Source organism: Protopterus annectens, chromosome 12.part0, assembly GCF_019279795.1.
Source record: "Protopterus annectens isolate FY-2018-M chromosome 12.part0, PAN1.0, whole genome shotgun sequence".
Lineage (NCBI taxonomy): Eukaryota > Metazoa > Chordata > Ceratodontiformes > Protopteridae > Protopterus > Protopterus annectens.
The window spans coordinates 1,081,805,932-1,081,826,309 of record NC_056746.1 but is presented as its reverse complement, the minus strand read 5'-3'; the positions used below and the strand labels follow the sequence as shown (position 1 = coordinate 1,081,826,309).

General features: G+C 43.3%; 1 protein-coding gene across 1 annotated transcript in view; it reads right to left on the bottom strand.

Moving 5' to 3' along the window:
• Window positions 1-20,378, bottom strand: part of EIF6 (eukaryotic translation initiation factor 6) — a gene marked incomplete in the record, with an annotated part of 690,546 nt that overhangs the window by 44,877 nt on the left and 625,291 nt on the right. Inside the window, 1 exon segment of the mRNA XM_044090094.1 lies at window positions 14,889-15,070. Within this exon segment, the coding sequence (XP_043946029.1) occupies window positions 14,889-15,070 (182 nt within the window).

Genomic DNA, 20,378 nt, shown 5'->3' with positions numbered 1-20,378 from the left:
AACGTTATGGTAAGACGTAACTTCTTTATCTTATGTTGTCCATCTTTATTCATTCCTTACTGTTAGGACAGAGTCCCCAGCTACTTGAGTCCTGGGTGGCCCTAAGGAAGGACATTCCTGAGCACCACAGAACCAAAAGATGCTTGCACCCTGGAGGCCAAATCCAATTTGTAATGAGTGACAAAGGTATGAGGTCTTGCCCAAGTGGCTGCTGCGCAGATATCATCCATAGAGGCTCTGGAATGAAAAGCCCCTGAAGTAACTATCGATCTAGTAGAGTGAGCCTTTATTTTTGGAAGATAAGGGCACTTTGTTTGGATGGTAGATGAAAGTAATGGTGTTTCTGAGCCAAAGTTATTTTGGAAACAGGCTTACCCAATCTGGGTTCTGCAAAGGCCACAAACAACTGATCCGTTTTTCTGTAAGATTATTTTGTCCAAGTAGAAATGAAGTTGCCTATGAACATCGAGGGTATGCAGAAGGTATTCCCCTCTATTTGAATAGTGAGGAAAGAAAACCAGTAGGTGAATAGATTGATTAATGGAAAACCCAGAAATGACCTTGGGCAAAAAGGAGGGGTCAGTATGTAGGGACACTTTCCCTATGAAAAATCAAGTAAGTTCTCTCGACACTCAAGGCCTGCAACTCAGATTCTTCTCGCTGAGGTAAGGGTTACCTGAAGTAGACTTTTCCAAGACAAAAATTTTATATCACAGGAGTTAGAAGGCTCGAAGGGAGGACTTGTTAACGACCGAAGCACCAAAGTCAAGTCCCATGGCTCTATAGGAGGTATGACCGAAGGTTTAATAATGTAATACTCCTTTCATGAAGGTTTTGCACAGTTGATGTGACATAACAGATGAATGGTCAATTCCATAGGGAAAATTTGCAATAAGTTCTAAATGCACTGTAACTGTCGATGCTGAAGCTCCTGTGTGCAATAGGGTAGTCCGGTATTGTAGGATCTCCTGAATAGGCATGGAAAAGGGATCTATGTAATGTTCTTTGGCCCATCTAGAGAACCTAGTCAACTTATTAGAATAATTTTTTCTGGTGGAAGGTTTGTGCAAAGCCAGAAGAATCTCGTCAACGTGGAATGAAATATCAGGTAGCCTGGCAATCATCGGAAGTGGAGAAACCAAGCTGTGAGCATGAAGCTGTGGAGATTGGGGTGAATCAGTCCCGGAGGATGAGATAGCAGACATTGGGATGGATCCAGGATCCATGGGCTGTGAATCAGGTGAGGCCATAGGAAAGGGAACCAGACTTGACAGGGCCAATAAGGCGCAATGATCACTCTCAACCTTTGAGCTTTCTGAAAGAATTTCGGGATGAGGGAAATGAGGGAAAGGCATACAGTAGACCCGGGGGCCAATCGTGCATCAGAGCATCCCTCAGTGACTGCCCCTGAGGGGGGATCAGGGCAAAATAGCTTCTGCATTTGTTGTTTAGGAGAGAAGCAAACAGGTTGCAGCGAGGCCTGCCCAAATGGTGAAGATCTGATCCGCTATTATAGGACTGAGGGACCACTCGTAAGGCATCAAAATGTTCCTGCTCAGATTGTCCCCAATAAGACTGGAACTCCCGGGAATGTGCATTGCTATGAGAAAGTGGTTGGAAGCCATCGCCCAATGCCAAATTCTCCCAACACAGGGGGCAAGACCTGGTTCCGCCTTGTTTACTGATGTACAAGATGACTGACATGTTGTCTGACTGAACTGCAATGTCCCGGGAAGGAAGAGATGTGCGGAACGCTTGCAACGCTAAGAGAACTGTCCTCGTCACGAGTTTCACAAAAAGATCTCTGGGACTTCTTGAACCACAATTTTCACCTCTGATTCCTGGAGTAGGACCTCTGGGGGTGGAAAAACATATGGCCACAGCAGACAAGATCTTTCCGTCCTTCTCACTACATGAAAGTGTCTCTCTTACTTTGGGACCAAAAAGGGAAGATTCGTCAACAGGCGCGTTGACAAAGGAAGATTTAAAGGGGACCCCAAAGTCGCACAAATGCATCCAAGCATGCCGTCTCATAACAATGCCAGATGCGGCTGCTTGAGCTGCCCCCTCGGTAGTGTGAGAAATCAAGCGCATTGAGGAGTTTGAGATTGATTCCAAGGTAGCTAGCTGAGAGGCCACAGTATCACACACCTCTTCAGGCAGTAACTCTGCCAAAGAGTCAGACATTTCTGAAATTAGGTCTCTTTGGAGGCGAATAAAGTGAGTCAGGTAATTCAGTTACTGGATGGCAAAGGTCGCTTAAGCGCAGGTCGGCTTCCCCAGTCTGTCCATAGTCCGAGACTCCCTGTTCGGGGATGAACAGTGGAACTATCTTCCGCCAATTCCTTCTTGGTGGCCGCCGCCACGACCATGGAATCGACCACCAGTTGTTTGGACTAATTGGGCTGGTGGGTCTGGGGTGGACAAAATTTTATCTGGCCCCTGGGGGATGGGTTCTATGTTGTCCAGGGCCTTCCAGGCATGCTGCACAATAAGTCGAATGAGCTCATCTGCAGGTGGGGTCACCCAGGAAGTAGATGGCTGAGCATGGAAAGCCTGCAAGAACACAGATTCCTTCGAGGGGTTGGAGGGCTTCCAGTCTCCCCTCTGCTTGAGGATCTAGAGAATGTCTCCAAATGAGACGTCTTCTGGGGGAGACCGTGGTGACCCTTCCTCATCTCAATCGGTGTCTTCAGTGATGGACTACTACATCCTGTTCTGAAAGACTCCTGGTGGATCTGAAGGACGCTGCCAATGGGGAGCCTGGTCTCTCAAGAGAAGGACTAAATTGCTCTCCCAGAAAAGGGTCATAAGATGGAGAATAACTAGTTCTTGGAAGGTGCTCGATCTTCGGAACTGAAGGAGTTATCAGAGGAGCCGTGTAAGACATCGGCACCATGGTCGGGGAAGGTGTCGATGCAGGTACAGTAGTCAGAGAGATGGTGCCGTTGGTACGGTGGAAGGAGTCTAAGTCAAAATCAAAGGCGGCACTGAGGGAGAAGACAAGGACCCTGTTGCCAAAGTTGTCTGCAGCGACGGCGCGGGAGAAGCCCAGTGTTGACTCAGTTCCAAGGAGGATGGGGATGTCGGAACCGAAAGACTCCACTTCTCCTTATGTCTTTTAACATCTTTATGCTTTGGAGGTGGTGAGACCTTCGTCCCAGAAAGAGCCTCCACAAAGGGTGATTTTAGCATGCCCTTAAGGATAAGTTTTGATCAACGCCCAAACAATAAACACACTGGGCGTGACCATCAGAACTGGGCAACTTATGCCCACACAACATATTGTTTAAAACCAAGCTTGGCCTTATTCTCCATAATAAACAGTATCACCAGACAACAAACTGTATAACTAAACAGCAAAATAAAAGAAAGCACTTTTTTTTTTTTTTTTTTTTACAGATAAGAGGAAAGAGTACCAACAATGGTACTAAGAAATCTCAAAGGTAAGAGAAGGGCCTACTAAGGCAGGGAGTGAGAGAGAGAGTAGTACCAACAATGGCACGAAAGAACTACCAAAGGTAGTTTACAGGGATTAGTCAGGAAAGAACAAAGTAGAGATAGGAAATAACTTTAGATGACAAGAAAAAAACTGTCTTACTACACACACTAGAGTCGAGAAAAAACAAAATGCCAACACTTAGCTGAGAGAAGGCTTGGCACATGGCAAACGCGATCTGAAAAGACTGAGACGGGCATTGTGGGTAGGTCTTAGCTGAGAGTTTTTGACTGGTGTGAGCTTGGTAACAGCCGAGTCTGTTCTAAGGACGGAACCGAAGTCTTAACAGTAAGGAATGAATAAAGATTTACAACATCAGATCATCAGTTTTGGAAATAAACTTGAGCAAGAGAAGTGTATAAACGTTTGGGAATTGATGAAAGATCAACAATAAAACACGAGCAAATGCGAATAAAACTTAGTAAGGAATTATTTTAGAAGACTAAAAATAATAGTGAAAACAGCATTGACATCTAGGAACAAAGTCCAAGCTATAAACCAATTTGTTCTTCCTGTCCTAACTTACAGTTTTGGAGGGACTGATTGGCCCCAAAAGGTGTTTGGATTGGTTGGTCAGGAAAACATGAAGGATGCTTTATGCTCATCTCGAATGATTTATAAAAATTAGTTGTATATCAAGACTACATATATTCGCTGTTCTATAGGATGTATGGGCCTCATCGAAATTGATTACATGTACATATCTGCAATTGTGGGACTGCATATATATATCTGCTGACCTCACAAGACCCAAATGCAGTGAAAGATTTGAAACATGAGGAGAATAAGATGGCTTTCCTGCTTAGTTTAACAGCACATCAGTGTCAAATTTAACAGAAGCAGATCAGTGTCAAGTGGGAATGGAAATCAAACTAGAAGTAGATAAAAATCAGGCAGCAACTGAATGTGCCAAAAAACAAAAGAACATAAGGTGAAGGATTAGATGAGAAGGCAAGAAATGTGGAAAATGCATAAATATCGTTGCAAGTATAGAAAAATCTTGGAACACTCATGTTGATCAGGATCAAACACAGGAATAGTTAGGGAGAGGTGCATTTAAACCAAAAGATTAAATGTTAATACTGGCAGCCCGAGACAGTGGGCTATGTACACGTTGGTTTATACAGTTCACTGAACATGTTGAGAGAAAGACAAATGCAGGCTTTGTAAAACAGAATTGGAGACGATCACACATCTTTTTGCTAGCTGTTATACATTAATGGCAGAAGGACTGTATACTGAAAGATATAATAATGTGGCAAGACTACATCACTGGGGATTGTGCAAACATTACAACATTGAATTAACAAACACTGGAGACATGAGCCACAAAGCATTACACAAAATGATGAAGTTTATATTACATGGGATTACCCATTGCCAACAGTTCAAAAAACAGATGCAAAAAGACCAGATACAGTAGTCCATGAAAAGAAGACAAAAGTAGCTCTGATCAGTGAAACTGCTACATCCAGTGACTACCATGTCTTGTGTAGAGAGAGAGAGAGAGACAAAGTCATAAAATATCAGGATTTGAGGGCAATGTGGAAGAAGTCAGTTCCAATAGTAGTAGGAGCAACACGGTCTTATTAAAAATAATTTACAATTGTACTTGGATATGTTACAGATACCTGAAAGGATATGTTACTGATACATGCAAATCCACATAGATTGCAGGAGTCATTACTGGGCACACTGCTGGTGCTGGGAAGAACAGTTCTGGCTAACTAAGAGTGAAACAATACTAATTTCATGAACTTGAATTATAATTGGGAACGGGGTTCAAAACAGTCATGGTATTAGAAACCCAAAAGACTTGGAGAAATTAAAAAAGGATATTCTGGAGTACTGCAGAACCAACAAATGCAGCCCTGTTTTAGGAAGTCAAACCCAATTTGTAATGAGCGATAAAGGTATGAGCATTAGATCAGGTAGCTACTGCACAAATATCTTCAATAGAAGCTCTATAGCAGACAGTGGAAAATGTAGCCATAGACCTGGTGGAGTGTGTTTTAGGGGTTCTGGGTAGAGACAGACCTTGCTGACCGTAAAGAAAGGAAATGCAATCAGTAAGCCATTTGGTTATGGTAATTTTAGAAACTGGTGAACCCAAATTGTTTGGGGAGAAAGATATAACTGTCTGACTTTCTGAAATCTTGTGTTCTCTGGAGATAAAAAAGGAACTGTCTATGTACATCCAAAGGATGAAACATATTCTAGACTGGATTCTCGTTAATAAACCTCTTATTAAATATCAGTCTGGAGTACTACCTGATGACTTTAGCGATCACAATCTAACCTATATTACTAGACAAAGAAATGCCTCTAACAACACACCTACCTACAGGATCCTACGTAATCTCAAATGTTTCAACCCTATACAATTTAGAACTGAACTAAGTGCTTGCAATTGGAACCAACTAAAGACACTTCCTCTTGAAGAAGCTGTACAATACTTCAATACTACATTCCTAACTATTCTAGATAATCATGCCCCATCACGCACTATCCGAATTAAATCTAAACCTGCCCCCTGGTTATCTAAAGATACAAGACTAAAAATGCTACTTAGAAACAAAGCTTGGATAAAATGGCGAGCTAGCAAATCTTCTGCAGACCAACAGACCTTTAGATACCTAAGAAACAGTACTAAAAAAGCTATCTTCTCTGATAAAAGAAGTTATTATAGCAATCTCCAGCAAGCTAATCACAATAACCCTCAAAAATTCTGGTCAACCCTAAATAGGCTTCTACACCCTGGACAGACTACCACTCCATCCCCTACCGGATCTGAAAAGAATTCCTCCCTTGATACTGCCAATACTTTCAACTCTTTCTTTATTGATACTATTAATTCTTTGGCCTCTCACCTCTCTAGTGACTATACTAGTATCCCCGACCCCGCCTCCTCCAAACTACCAACCTTTAGGCTACAACCCATCTCCACTGCCTTTATACAAAAATGTATCCACAAACTTAAACCCTGCACCCCCTCGGCTGACCAACTCCCATCTGAATTCCTTCAAAAAGCAGCCTCTGAAATTGCCTATCCCATATCTATTCTCATTAACAGAACCATAAATGAAGAAACCATACCTGACATTTGGAAAATCTCTCACATCATACCCTTGCACAAAGGAGGTAACTCATATGAACTCTCTAATTATAGGCCCATAGCTCTCTTGTCCCTACTAGCAAAGATCATGGAAAAATGTGTTCATCATCAATTAATGGACCACTTAATAAAGTACAACATTCTCACTAACTGTCAACATGGATTTAGGCCTTCTCACAGCACAACCACCGCTCTCCTCACTTTTACAGACCATATTAATAAGAATCGTAATAACAGCATCCTGTCTTCAGCTCTCTTTATTGACCTGTCTAAGGCCTTTGATATGGTTAACCACTCCATTCTCTTGAAAATTCTTGAATCTCTCTCCTTAGAATCTAAGGCTGTCCACTGGTTTAATTCCTATCTTACAAACAGGAAACAAGCCGTTCTTTGGGATAACAAACTCTCATCCCTTCTCCCTATCTCACTTGGGGTCCCCAAGGATCTATTCTTGGACCACTTCTTTTCTCCCTCTTTATAAATGACTTACAAGCAGCGATTCCCCAGGCCACTTGTATACAATATGCTGACGACTCCACATTAATTTGCTCTGCTAAATCCATCTCTGAACTACAAATTAATACTCAAGCTGTTTTCTCCAAAGTTGAAACCTGGTTCTCAAACGATGCCTACTTCTAAATGCTAAAAAAACCAAACTCTTACTCTTTAAGCCCACTACCAGATCCCCTACATTAGACTTTACTATCCTATCTAGCAATGGAACTACTATATCACCTGACCTTACAACCAAACTACTAGGTGTCACAATTGACAACAACCTCACCTTTGATTGTCATATCAGTAATACCATTAAATCTGTAAACAGAAAACTCGGCTCTCTCTATAGAATTAAAACTTTCTTAACCTCTTCAGCCAAAGCTACCCTTGCCCACTCTCATCTAATTTCTACTCTTCTCTATGCTTCACCTATTTATACTAACCTCAAGAAAAATATTCTCTCTAAACTATCTACCACGTACAATAATATAGCTAGATTTGTTACTGGTAAACCTTTCAGAACGCACCACTGTCTGAATCTGCAGCAACTTAACTGGCTTGAACTATCAAACATGTTACTTCTTTCCCAACTCACATTTGTTCATAGAGCATTTTACCAACCTCACAACACACCTATACTCTCCAACCTCTTCATCCCCTACTCTAATCTAAACTCCCTCCGTTCATCTAGCAAACTGCTAGTTACCTTAACCAAATCTAAAAACCTAGCAGGTGATTCCCTTTTTTCAAATACCATTGGAAAACACTGGAATCAACTTCCTTCTGAACTTACTTCTATTGCTTCCACTGTTTTGTTTAAACAAAAACTCAGAAGTTACCTTAAAAGCCACTGGATGTGTCCCTGCTCTAATCCTGACTAAAATAATTTCCATCTATTAATCTCGTTTCTCGCCCTACTCATCTGTTCCTTCTGCTTCCTCCCTTACCTTTCTTTTTTCTACCTTTACAGACTGCTCCTCGTCATCGTTCATCTTTATGGCCCTAAATCTCTCTCTAACTACCTTATGTCTATTTATATCTGCTCTCTCTCTATTGTTGCTTCTCTTTCTTTAATCTTATACTTCCTCCTTGGTATTAAAACATGTTAGAATGTTCAACATTGTGTTACTTAGATTCGCTAGAAAGTTAAGTGCTGTTCTTTCGGTTAACTTATTACATTTCCTTTTCCATGTTCTTTCACTTGTTTTTTCCTGTTTTTAGATATAGGTAATAATGTGTATTATGTCATTTGTCCTCATGATGTATCTCCTTTTGTCTATATGTGGAGCTTTTCTCCCCGGGCCTCTGCTGAAAATGGAAATATATCCAGTTGGACCAGCCCGGTCAACAAATGTAAAATAAAATAAATAAAATAAAATATTCACCTTTGTTAGCAAAGTTGGGAAAGGAAACCGGCAAATTAATGGCTTGATTAAAATTTGCCTCGGAGGCTACTTTAGGTTAGAAGGATGGACTCGTCCATAAGTTAACACCATCTTTGTGGAAGATGAAATATGGAGATTTTGGAAAGAGAGAGACTGGAGTTCCGAAACTCATCTTGCAGAAGTAATGGCCACCAAAAAACAGATTTCCAGGATAAAACATTTAAATCAGATTTAGCTGATGGTTCAAACGAGTTAAACCCTGCAGTACAACTGTCAAATCCCGTGGTGGGTGGGCTACTATCTTTCACTGGGGGGCCTAAGCAAAAAAGTACCTTTAAGAAAGGCCTTGCACAATTTTGAAGACGCCAATGAAGAATCATTTTCGTTGGAATGAAAATTAGATACTGCTGCCAATTGTATTTTGATAGCAGAGAAACTAGCTCCTTCTGGAAAAATAGGTGGTAAAACCTCACGGAGAGCAGAAGTTGGAGCAGTGAAGGGACCCAGTTCTCTCTGGAGAGCCCAAACAGAAAATCTTTTCCATTTACTTTTGCAGATCTTCCTAGTAGAGGCTTTTTGGGAAGATGATAGTATCTGACCTCGGAGGAAAACCTAGGCTATCAGTGGAATTAGAGAAACCATGCAGTCAACTTTATCCCAATGGGATGAGAGAGAAGTCTGGACTGGTGTCCAGAATCCATGGTGGATACTGAAAGTGAGACCAAAGGAAAGGGAACTACTTTTGACAAGGGCAAAAGGGGGAAATAAGGATAACTGTGCTCTCAAACCGAAGTGCCATCTGTAAGAATCTGGGAATTAGAGGTATCAGGTGATAAGTGCAAAGAAGATCTGAGGGCTAAATGTACACTACAGCATCTCTCAATGACTCCCCTGGAGGGGGATCAGGGCAAGGAACCTGCTGCACTTGTTGTGGGGAGATGCAAACAGATCGTAGCAAGGTTGAGCCCATCTGCAGAAAATCCTCTCTTCCACTGACTGATTGATAGATCACTTGTAAGGCATCAGAATGGACTTGCTGAGTTTGTCGGGTAGCACACTGGATGTTCCCAGTATGTGCACTGTTGTAAGAAAGTGGTTGTCTGAGTCACAATTGTCCCAAGAGGAAGGATGCCCTGAAATGCCTGCATCACTAGAAGGACCTCTCATCTCTAGGACACTGATATGCTAAGTGGTCCTCTTTTGGGGACTGTGCACCTTGGACTGCCTATCCAAAGAAATACCCCCCCCCCCGATGGGAGGTGTCTATGGTTACTGGGAGAGGAAGAACAAGAGGGTAGCCTTGGGGAAACTTCGTCTGACTGAATCCACCAGCGTAGGTGGTCTTCTGCATAGTCATGCAAGTCTGATTGGTAAGGTCAGGGGATGGCAAAGAACTGACCACTGAACAGTTAGTCCACTGAAGAATGCGCACATAAAAATGGGCCATAGTAACCAAGGTTATGGCAGATACCATTAACCGTAAGGCCTGAAGAATAAATCTGGCTGGAGGAGAAGGATGGGAGATTACTTGCTTCAGTTAACACCTCATGGTCCACACGTGTTGGAAAGGAGGCTGACTGTGTTCAATTGAGCACCTATGAATTCCAGGCTCTGAACAGACTGAAATGAGACTTGCAGATGTTGATTTGCGATACCTAGGGATTGACATAACTGAAGCAAGTAGTCACTGGTTTTCTTTAGGTGATGCCTGGTTGGGGCGGTGAGGAACTAGTTATTTATGAATGAAAACACTTGGAATCCCAACAGTCTCAAGTGAGCTGCTACCACTGCCATGCCTTTGGTAAAGACCCTGGAGGTTGTGGGGAGATCAAAGGGAAAGGCTCTTAACTGGTAGTGACTGTCCCCAGCTGAAAGCTTAGAAATCTTCAGGATCATCTGTTCATCTTGATGTGACGCATCCTGAAGATCAGTGCAGCACATCCACTTGTCCTTGCGTAGAAATGTCAGAATGGACAAAACTGTGACCATTCAGAACTTTGGCTTCTTTACAAATTGATTCAGTTTGCCTTGGTCCAGAATTTATCTCAGATCCCCTGTTTTCTTTGACACCAAAAATAATCTTGAGTAAGTTCCAAATCCTTTCTTGTCTGGAGGGACAGCCTAGATGGCACTGGTGTCTAGCAGCTTTTGAATTTCTAGAGCTGCTACCTCCCCTCTGACTTGGTGGAATGTCAGGCCGTCTTTTCCTTCTGTTTGGGGGAATTTGAAAAAAAAAATGGTATGAAAACCTCTGGATATGATTTTTAGCAATCGATCTTTTGCTACTGATGCCCTAGTGTCTGGCTGCAGAGACAAGCTTCTCCTGATTACCTCCAGAGGTGGGCAGGGGGCAACCTTTCAGAAGTGCTAAAAAGGTTTATCTGGAAATTAAAAAGTCTCTCAGAAAACCTGGTTCTGTAGGCTTCCCCTGCCTCGAGGATGGGGTCCTTCCATTAGAACTCCCCCCTATACCTCTGGGGTAGACATCCCCATGTGAATCTTGGAGAAACCCCTGGACTTACGTAATCGCATTTTCTTACCGCCTTGTTGATTCATGGAAAAGGATCAGTGAGGAGCAGAAACACACATCCCTATGGCAGATGAGATCTTTCCATCCTGCTCACTGCTGGAAAGCTGTGTATAGACAAACAACTGGTGTCAAGAGTCATGGACAAACTAAATGCCAAGAAATGCATAATAGTATCCTTTGGGAAGTCATCCATCCCTGGTAACAATCATATTGACAACACACCCCTTAGAGCTGACCCACTAGTCAGAGACTTAGGGACACACATAGATAATAATCTAGCCTTTGATCAATAGAAGTCTACAGTGGTGAGGAAATCATTCTATGTTGCGCAACTTATAAACAAAGGTATGGCATCCAAGTCCAAGGAAGTCATTGTTCTACTGTATTAGGCATTCATCAGATCTATCATGGAGTACAATGCTCCCTTTTGTGTGTACCCAACCAGGCATATTCAACAACTGGAACGTCCACAGAGGTTCCTCACTAAAAGAATACAGGGCATAAGTAATATGTCCTATGCAGGCTGCCTCAAGGTCCTATCCCTGTATTCCACCTCCTACAGGCTTTGAGGGGAGATCTCTGCCTGGCATATAGGGCATTGTCAGACCCTACTCTGATGGACCTCCTGCATACCCACAAAACAAACAGTACCAGAATTACCTGTTTTAAAGACTTAAACCTTGCCTGTGATATAAACAGGACCTGCTGGACAGATAGGTATGTATCACACAGACTACGCTGTTTATGGAACTGGCTCCCCATCCATGTGAAGCAAAGTTCCTCCCTTATCCAATTCAAGTGCAACTTGGACAACTGGATGAGAAACTGGAAATTCATCCGTGGTTTGGCACCTATATCTCTGATGCAAACAGGTAACCTGCAAATGGTTCATCTTCCAGGCCCATGCTTACACTTATCAAGGGTATCAGAACTAGTCAGAGATTTGCGATGCATGGCTAGGCTTAAAAAGGCCCTTGTGGTCGTGAGCATAAACACCTACAAACCTATTTAACAGTGAGGCCAAACCAAGACAATCCACAAAATGAAGCACTGATGAATGAAGACTTGAAAGGCTCTGCAAAGTCGCATAAGCACATCCACGCATGTCTTTTAATGGCTATGCCTGAATCCACTGTCCGTGAGGAACCCTCAGCTGCATGAGAAATTAACCTCAACGACTCATCAGAGATGAACAGAAGAAGAGTGACCAGTTGTAAAGACTTCTCGTAGTTCTCCAAGGACATGGACTTAGAGGGATTTGGAAAGCTCTTTAGTCCAATCCCGCTGCAACCTGGCTGCCTCCTAAACCATGGCATCAACAGGAACCCCCTTGCTCCAGTGTGGCCTGTCTTTGGGGGGGGGGGGGTGTCAAGGAATTTACCAGGATGACTAAGAATGGGTTCTACAGTATTTGGCTCCTTCCACACCCGGCGACGGACTAGATATATCAAGTTTATCAGCTGAGGGAGTCACCCAAGACGTAGATGAGCCAGACTCAAAAACTTCCAGAACACTGACTTTTCCTGGGAAGGGGAATTGGGGATCATCCATCTTTCTGTTTGAAAATTTCTAGGATGTCTCTGATGGAGACATCATCCAGTGGAGATCTCTGATTAAGTCAAGTTTTAACTGATGAAAGCGCTTAATTTGGTATTAAAATAAAGAAAGTATTGGACTCGCAATGAATAGTGCTTTTTTTTGGGTTTCATAGTTTTCTTTAAGCACTATTGTACCTTTTTTTTGGTTCATGAGATCTCAGGGACCTCTTTCCTTCATTGAATTTAGCATCTTCGGTGAGAGCCTTGTGAGGGAAGTCTATGCATCTCCTCTTGCAGGGAACCTTCTCAGTGGGATGATCTGGAGAAGTGTCCGAAGAGAGGGGAAGCCCTTTAGGGTGACTGTCTGGATGCCTGAAAGGGACAGCCATCTCTGTGGGATAGGTCAGACAGAATCAGATCTTGGGCCTGGTGGCAGCAGAACTGTAAGAACCAATAGGAGAGAGTAGCCATGTTTCTTGGATGAAAGACCACATTCTCCACAATACTGGAGGTAGAAGAATCATGAAAAGCAATACCTGGCTGCACTGGAGCCAAACTCCAGATGCCACCATGCCCTAACCCCTGCCCAGATCCCTGCCTCAAAGGGGGAGTCAAGACCTAAGGTGTCTAAAGCTCCAAGGGGAAGGGAAAGCTCCGACAATCTCAGAGTGGAACCCAGCCCCAGTCACCCCCACCCCCGATCCAGCACCAAGACTTCAGCTCAGAGACTCATCCTGGTCCACGGAAATATGTGCCAAACATGTCAAAGAAGCTGTCGGAGCTGAAGACCTAGCTGTCTTTGGCTCAGATGCTGACACTCTCCATCCAAGGGCTCCAAAATTGCGAGTTGGATCAGGGGAAGGAGAAATCACAGTATTTGAAACAGAAGGGAGGCTCATGGATCCAATGGGAGATGCAGCTGGGATAATCCCAGTCTAAATCTGAGCAACTTCCTCATCATCCTATCCACTTCAGTTTCAGAAAGGCTGACAATGACATGGTAGGCTTTAGCAAAGACTCACTCCTAAGAGTCTCCTGAAGGAAGCGAAAATGGAGCAGAGTAGATACAGGTTCCATAGAGAAACTTGGGGACTCGGTTCTTGGAGATTTAGAAACACAAGATGTTGGGTCTGAGGATGTCTGATATAACTTTTTGCTTCAGATCCAATGCTGTGAGATCTGATTTCTTGTGAACTTTAGATGGATGATCTGAAGAAGGAATTGACTTAGGAGAGCTGTTAGGAGACAGCTTTCTTGATTACTTTGAGTCCAAAGAGGCCTTAGGTGTTTTATCAAGGGTATGAGCACCTGGATCAAAAGAAGGTGGCAGCAAGCCCTTCAAGACCAGTTTGTTCAGATGGCCGATAAGGGCCCTGGAATTAAATCCTGTGCAAATAGAGTGGTTTGTATTCAAATGTGGAGCATCCAGATGATAGACGCACTCCCTGTGGCCATCCGAAGTAGGAATTTTGTGCCCACAGGAAGTGCATTTCTTAAAACCAGTGGGCTTGTCAACCATAATCCTAAGAAATATAGAAAAAAATAGAAGAGGAAAAAGACTATCTACCAACAATGGCAGAGTAAAAAAATTACCCTATAAAGGGTAGGACGAAAGAAAGAAAAGGTACCAAAAGTGGCACTTTGAGAGCTAATCTAGGCAGGAAAAAAATAGAAGAAAAGAAAGCCAAGACTAAACTCTAACCCAACAGAAAAACTGTGAAACTAGGTAAGGGAGGAAGAAGAGATGAGAAAAAAGCTATAAGATGCAAGTAAACTGCACTCACTGAATAGAAAGTACATCTCAAAGCTCTGCAAGAAGGATTTGGATCTGTAGTGATATGATGGCAACTGAGATACGGAGGTACTGCAGGGTTGACCTGGGCTTTGTGGGTAAAGGGAAGAGCTCAACAGTTGGATCCGAAAGCCTTGTAAATGCAGATGAATCAGATTGGAGACCCAATAGTTGAACGAATCAAAAGGACACCAAATCATTAAGGACGGGTATATTCACATAGGGTTAATGAAACAAGGCATGGGAAGGCTGGTCTTGATTAAGCACAACATCTATGCAGCTCCGTACTCTGGAGGCCGAACCAGACATTGTCGAAGTAAGAATCTCGTCCCCATCTTGACCCATGTTAAAGCCCGTTCCGACATTGTCGGTTTTGCGGAAAGGGGTTGATGATCCCATCATTCGATGGGGTCAGATTCAACCTTCTGATGGTAAACCATATCTATCTATATATTTTTTTTTTAATCACAGCTCTAACTCAGAAGTGTGTTGTGTCCCTGCATTACTTTTAATAATGCTCAAGCCACTTACCTATCTATCAAAGAATCTCTCATGGTGGTTGCAATATCACTTGGTTGAGTTTCATTTAGTTTAAAGACGCTCTCAATAACAGAGAGCTCAGTGCTGGTTGTATCCAGGCCACAAAAGGCACACCAGTCATTGACAACCATCCCTGCTGCAATCACGTCACTTCCTCGATTTACTGTCCCAGCCTAGAAAACACAGAAAATGTAATAAAACAATCTGCAATACTTGAAGAGTACTTAAAGTATCAAAATGTCATTTTTTTTCACACTAAAAGTGACTAAATTCTTACCTGTCTTTGTAGCATAGAGGGATGAATACCCAACAGTGACCCAGCTTTGGTTAACTCTTTCCCTTCACTGGAGGAGCCTAGGACAGTGGACAAGAGTGACAAGATGATGACTACTAGTATATTTTATGGGGAAGGGGAGAAAAAACTGCTAGGAGGGTACACATCCAGGGTACTAGCTGTAGTAGTGATACTTGGACTATGATGAGAGACCATCACAGTGTATGAGTGGATGGAGAAATGAGAAATGCATCACCAAGTAGGTGGAGGCATTTCCCTCATAGCACCATTGCATGCCAACCTAATGACAGCCAACAGGTCTGAGGGAGGTACAATTTATTAAAAATCCTGAGGTAGACAGGATGTTTGACTCAGTAGTTTGAATACCCTAATTCTCTCTGTGTCATCTCAGAACTGGTTTACAAAACAAACTTGCCCACTTAGTAACAGGTAGGAAGGCCTCCAGATGCAAGGCTGAATAAAATAAACAGGATAAGGGAGCTTGTAGATCAAGAGGAAGAAATGTCTATAAGCTGAAAGTTGATATGCCACTGGATAAAAAAAAATGACTACAGTTAGGATCTTAAACAATTAAAAAAATAATAAAGCCCTACCGACTAGTGTAAAAATGCCAGACAGTGAAGATTCATGACAGGTAAACAAAAATACATCTGTATGTTTGTTCACTCTGTTTGCTGACCATCAGATTTTGTCTTGGTGTACTGACCCATTCTTTCCCATATAAAAATATAAGGGATGACTGAGAGGGTCTGTCACTAAAGCAGCCATCAGGGTAATTCAGGTTTTTGAAGTTTTTATAGCCCTAACACCACTGCACATGCCCACTAACATGTGGGGTTCAGTATGCAAGGGTAAACCAACAAGGATGGGCCACCTACTTCTGTGAGTTGATGTAACCTCTCAGGACAGCCCTGCCCCTTGACGTCAGCACCTCTCTGGGAGATCAAACCTCAGGAATAAGTACTCTAGGCATGTGCTTCCATATCCTCTTCCTGAGGGGAAACAAGTTGATGAAGCTGCTTCGCATCTCTACTTCCCCAACCTGCTCCAGTAAGCACACACACACCACTAAAGGTCTACCCAATTCAAGCAGAAGTGAAGAAATAAGAAGCCTCACACTTTAAATGTTGCACGTTAACTAAAGACTCCCAGTACCCTTAACAAGGGCAGTACTGCTGCCTAGCTTTGCATCTGTAACACAAAAAGAAAAAAAATGTACAACTGTGTAAGGTACTCTCTATAACAAAGATGTCAATCTGCCTAGTTATTCTTTATCACTTAGTAGAAGTCTTAAGGGGGAATGCCCTTTGCTTCAAATTTAAGCAAACAATAGACTTCCAAATGGCAGTCCTTAGGCTGCCCCAAGCAAAGGAACCTATAAAATCTGGGTGTCCCCCAAGGAAACAGATCTGGTTAGGTGACTCCCTCATCACCTGTCCTCCTGCTGTAAGGTACCTCCAAAGCAAGAACCCAGCTTCAACAGAAGTAGGTTGTCAAGTGACTGAGTGTCGTGGTGGTAGTGGGTGGAGGGAGTGCGACAGGGATGGGGTTTGGGGCCAAGACTGGTAGGTACTCGCTGCTGCTCCCCATCTGGGTCCAGTCACGGTTGGCAGTTATACTTGTACTTTGGTATTGATATTTACACTTGTGGAAAAGTCTTTTTTGGCCTCCATCTGCATCATTTTGGTCTAGCATCAGTTAAAAGGTCAAATTTCAAAGGACATTTCCAACCTTACTCAGATATCAGTAGGAGGAAGAGATGTTTCATTAACGCAATAGTTTCCCCCTCCGGTTTCCTAAAGATCTCTTGAGCATGGTGAAGGAGGGGTAAAACAGCAAACCCCCCCCCCCCCAAAAAAAAACAGCAACCACTAATCCACAGCAGTATTAAAGAGACATAACTGGACATCGTCTACCAGGGGTAGGATCCTCAGACAAGCATGTTTCCCCCAGTTTAATGATCCTATGACAGCTGACAAGGCCGATGTATCTGTAGCATGACATCATTAGTTAATGGTACACCTACCAACCTGCGAGGCTGGGTGAGTTTATTCAATTTTGCCTTCAGATTGTCTTGGGAGATTTTCCCATATTACTAACCATAACCAACTGTCCTTGGTGACGCACATGTATGCTGGCAGATATGACTGCTTCAGGCAAGGCTTCAGCACTGCTGCTGATGACCACCTCTAGGTGGGAGATGGCTAGCTGAAGACTGCAGAAGACACCTTCCTCTGGGAGAGTAACAAACTCTAATGGAAATTGTGCCAACAGCAAGGGCTTCTAGGATACTGCTTTTGGCTTTACTGTTATGTGACATGTCTGAAGTAGATTCAGCACTGCCATCCCTACATCTTATAAAAGGATTGCTAAGGTCACTGAAACTTTTCATCCACAGGGTGGAAGTTTACCTTTTTAGCCACGACTTCCAGATGCTCCTTAACTTTAGGGACAAAGAAGTCTGGTCCTGTATAATAAAAAGGGGGGGGGGTGTCATAAAGACAGCTTTAGTGCCTAGCTAAATCCATAAAGACTGAACCATAAGGTCAGCAAACCTCAATGCTGGATCACACAGCTCAAGCTAACCTTTAATGACATTAAATACAACCCGTATCATAACATGCAAGAGACAATGTAGCCCAGGCAGGTATGACCCTGACCCTGAGCAGTATCCTTCCTTCACCAAGAATGATGCCACAATATAGAGACAAGATGATCAGCTTTAACAATTGGCTTAATGTCTGGTGTCATTCAAAGGGGATCCAGTGTCTGTCTGCCTGGGATGACATGCTTGACAAGCCACGCTACTTCGCAAGGGACGGCTTGCACCTTTCACCCCTGGGATTCCGGATATTGGCTAAGGCTCTTGCCACCCCCATAGTGCCTTTTTTAGGCAAGGCTCAAATTCTAAACCTACCACCCATGAAAACAAAAATGGGAAGAGACTGAGGGTAATGCTGCTCAATGCCAGAAGTCTAAATCTCAAAATGCACGCACTCGAGGCCCTTCTCAGTATGGAGAACATCGATGTCTGTGCTGTAACTGAAGCCTGGTTCAAGGCTCCTGAGAGCACCCCGGCACTATTAGGTTTTACCTCATATCATGCGTTCCGGCCCCAAAACCCGGACCACACCACAAAAGGAGGGAGTGTATCCATATTCATAAAGGATACCCACACCTCCAGGTTGGTGGCAACGCACGAAGCTTCGGAAACCATCCAGGTGCAACTAACCATAGGCAAAACTGCTCTACAAATTGTAGCATGCTACAGGCCACCCTCTCAAACTCAGGAACCCCACACACAGCCTTCCTGAAGACACTGGAGGGTATAAATGCATCTCCAAACACCATCATATTGGGTGACTTCAACTACCCGAATACAGACTGGGAACATTACTCAAGCCCTAACTTTCTAGCCCAACGGTTCCTGGAGTTCATAAATTCAAATGCCATGGAAAGTACAGTTTTGTACCTACCATAAATGTAGATGTCCGAACTGGATAGCATCTGCAGTCATAACAACTGGGTTGTCCTGTCGTCAGGCAGCCCTTCAGTCGGCCGGATTCCAAAGTCCGGGTCCGGCTTCGGCTGATGTCGCACTTCACCCGACGTCATCTCTGTTGGTCTTCGGGTATAAAGGCATCAGCCGACGCCATTTTCCTCAGTGTTTCTTGCCCCAGATGCCAGTAGCCCTCTTGAAGGCTAAAATTTAGATAGATGCCAATGTTTCCAAAAAGATAGAGGTAAACACAAAAATAAGCATGTATGTACATATATACAAACAAATACACCATAAAAGACTCCCCCCCCCCCACCAGCTAGCTATTAGGAGGGTATACACCCTTGGAGTACCACAGAGGGGAAGGAGGGAGGGTAATCCTGACTGCAGATGCTATCCAGTTCGGACATCTACATTTATGGTAGGTACAAAACTGTACTATGTCCTTCATGGATGCATCTGCAGTCATAACAACTGGGTAGAATACCATAGCCAACAAGGGGAGGAGGATAAAACTAGATTATGGTGTGTTTAGGATCCCTTGCAGTACAGCAGTGGCAAACCCTGCTCGGGATCTGGAATATAGAGGCAAATTATAATGCTTGGCAAATGTATGCACGGAGGTCCAAGTAGCCGCCTCAATAATGTCTTTGGTTGCCACTCCTCGTAAGAAGGCTGTGGTAGTGGCTGTTGCCCTTGTAGAATGAGGTCTTATGTTCTGTGGAATTGGTTTTCCATGGAAGGAGTAACAGAATCGTATGCAATTTCCTATCCATTTGGAGATTGTCTGTTTGGAAATAGCTTTTCCTTCCTTCCTGTTGCATAGGCTACAAAAGTTGGTCAGTCTTTCTGCTACTTTTTGTTCTGTCCAAGTAGTAGTGTAGCTGTCTATGTACATCCAAGGTATGCAATATTCTTTCCCCTCTGTTTTGTGGGTTGGGAAAGAAGGTAGGTAGGTGGATTGCCTGGTTTAAAGACACTCTGGATACCACCTTAGGCATAAATGTAGGATTAGTCCTCATGGACACTCTATCTTGGTGGAAGATTAGGAAGGGTTGCACTGCCATTAAGGCCTGTAGTTCTGAAACCCTCCTTGCTGAAGTAATTGCCAGTAGGAAAGCAGTTTTCCATGACAGGTGTTGTAGGTCTGCTGTTGCTGCTGGTTCAAAGGGTGATAGTGTCAATTTTTCTAGCACAAAGTTTAAGTCCCAAGCTGGTAATGGTGGTTTCCTTGGAGGTTTTACGTTCTTGATTCCTCTGAGGAACTGCCTGAGCAAAGGGTGTGAAAAAACAGGTGGATCAAAGCTGTATTCTGCTGAAATAGCTGATGCATGTATCTTGATGGAGGAGGAGGACAGGCCTGAATGAAGAAGTTCGGCTAGGTACTCCAGAATGTTAGGCATATCTATGTTTGACACATCTTTTCCTCTTTCAGTACTCCAAATGACAAACCTTTTCCATTTTCCAGCATAGTTTCTTCTTGTTGAAGGTCTGCGTGCTTCAAGAATAATGTCTTTAACTCTTTGGGAAAGTTCTGGATTAGCTGCTGCTATGTGATGTTCCATGCAGTCAGTTGCAACGTTTTTAGGTTTGGATGTATGATGCTGTAGTTGTTCTGAGTTAACATCAAAGGCATCAGGGGTATTGGCCACATATTGTTCCGAGACATGCTCCTCAGCAGTGGGTA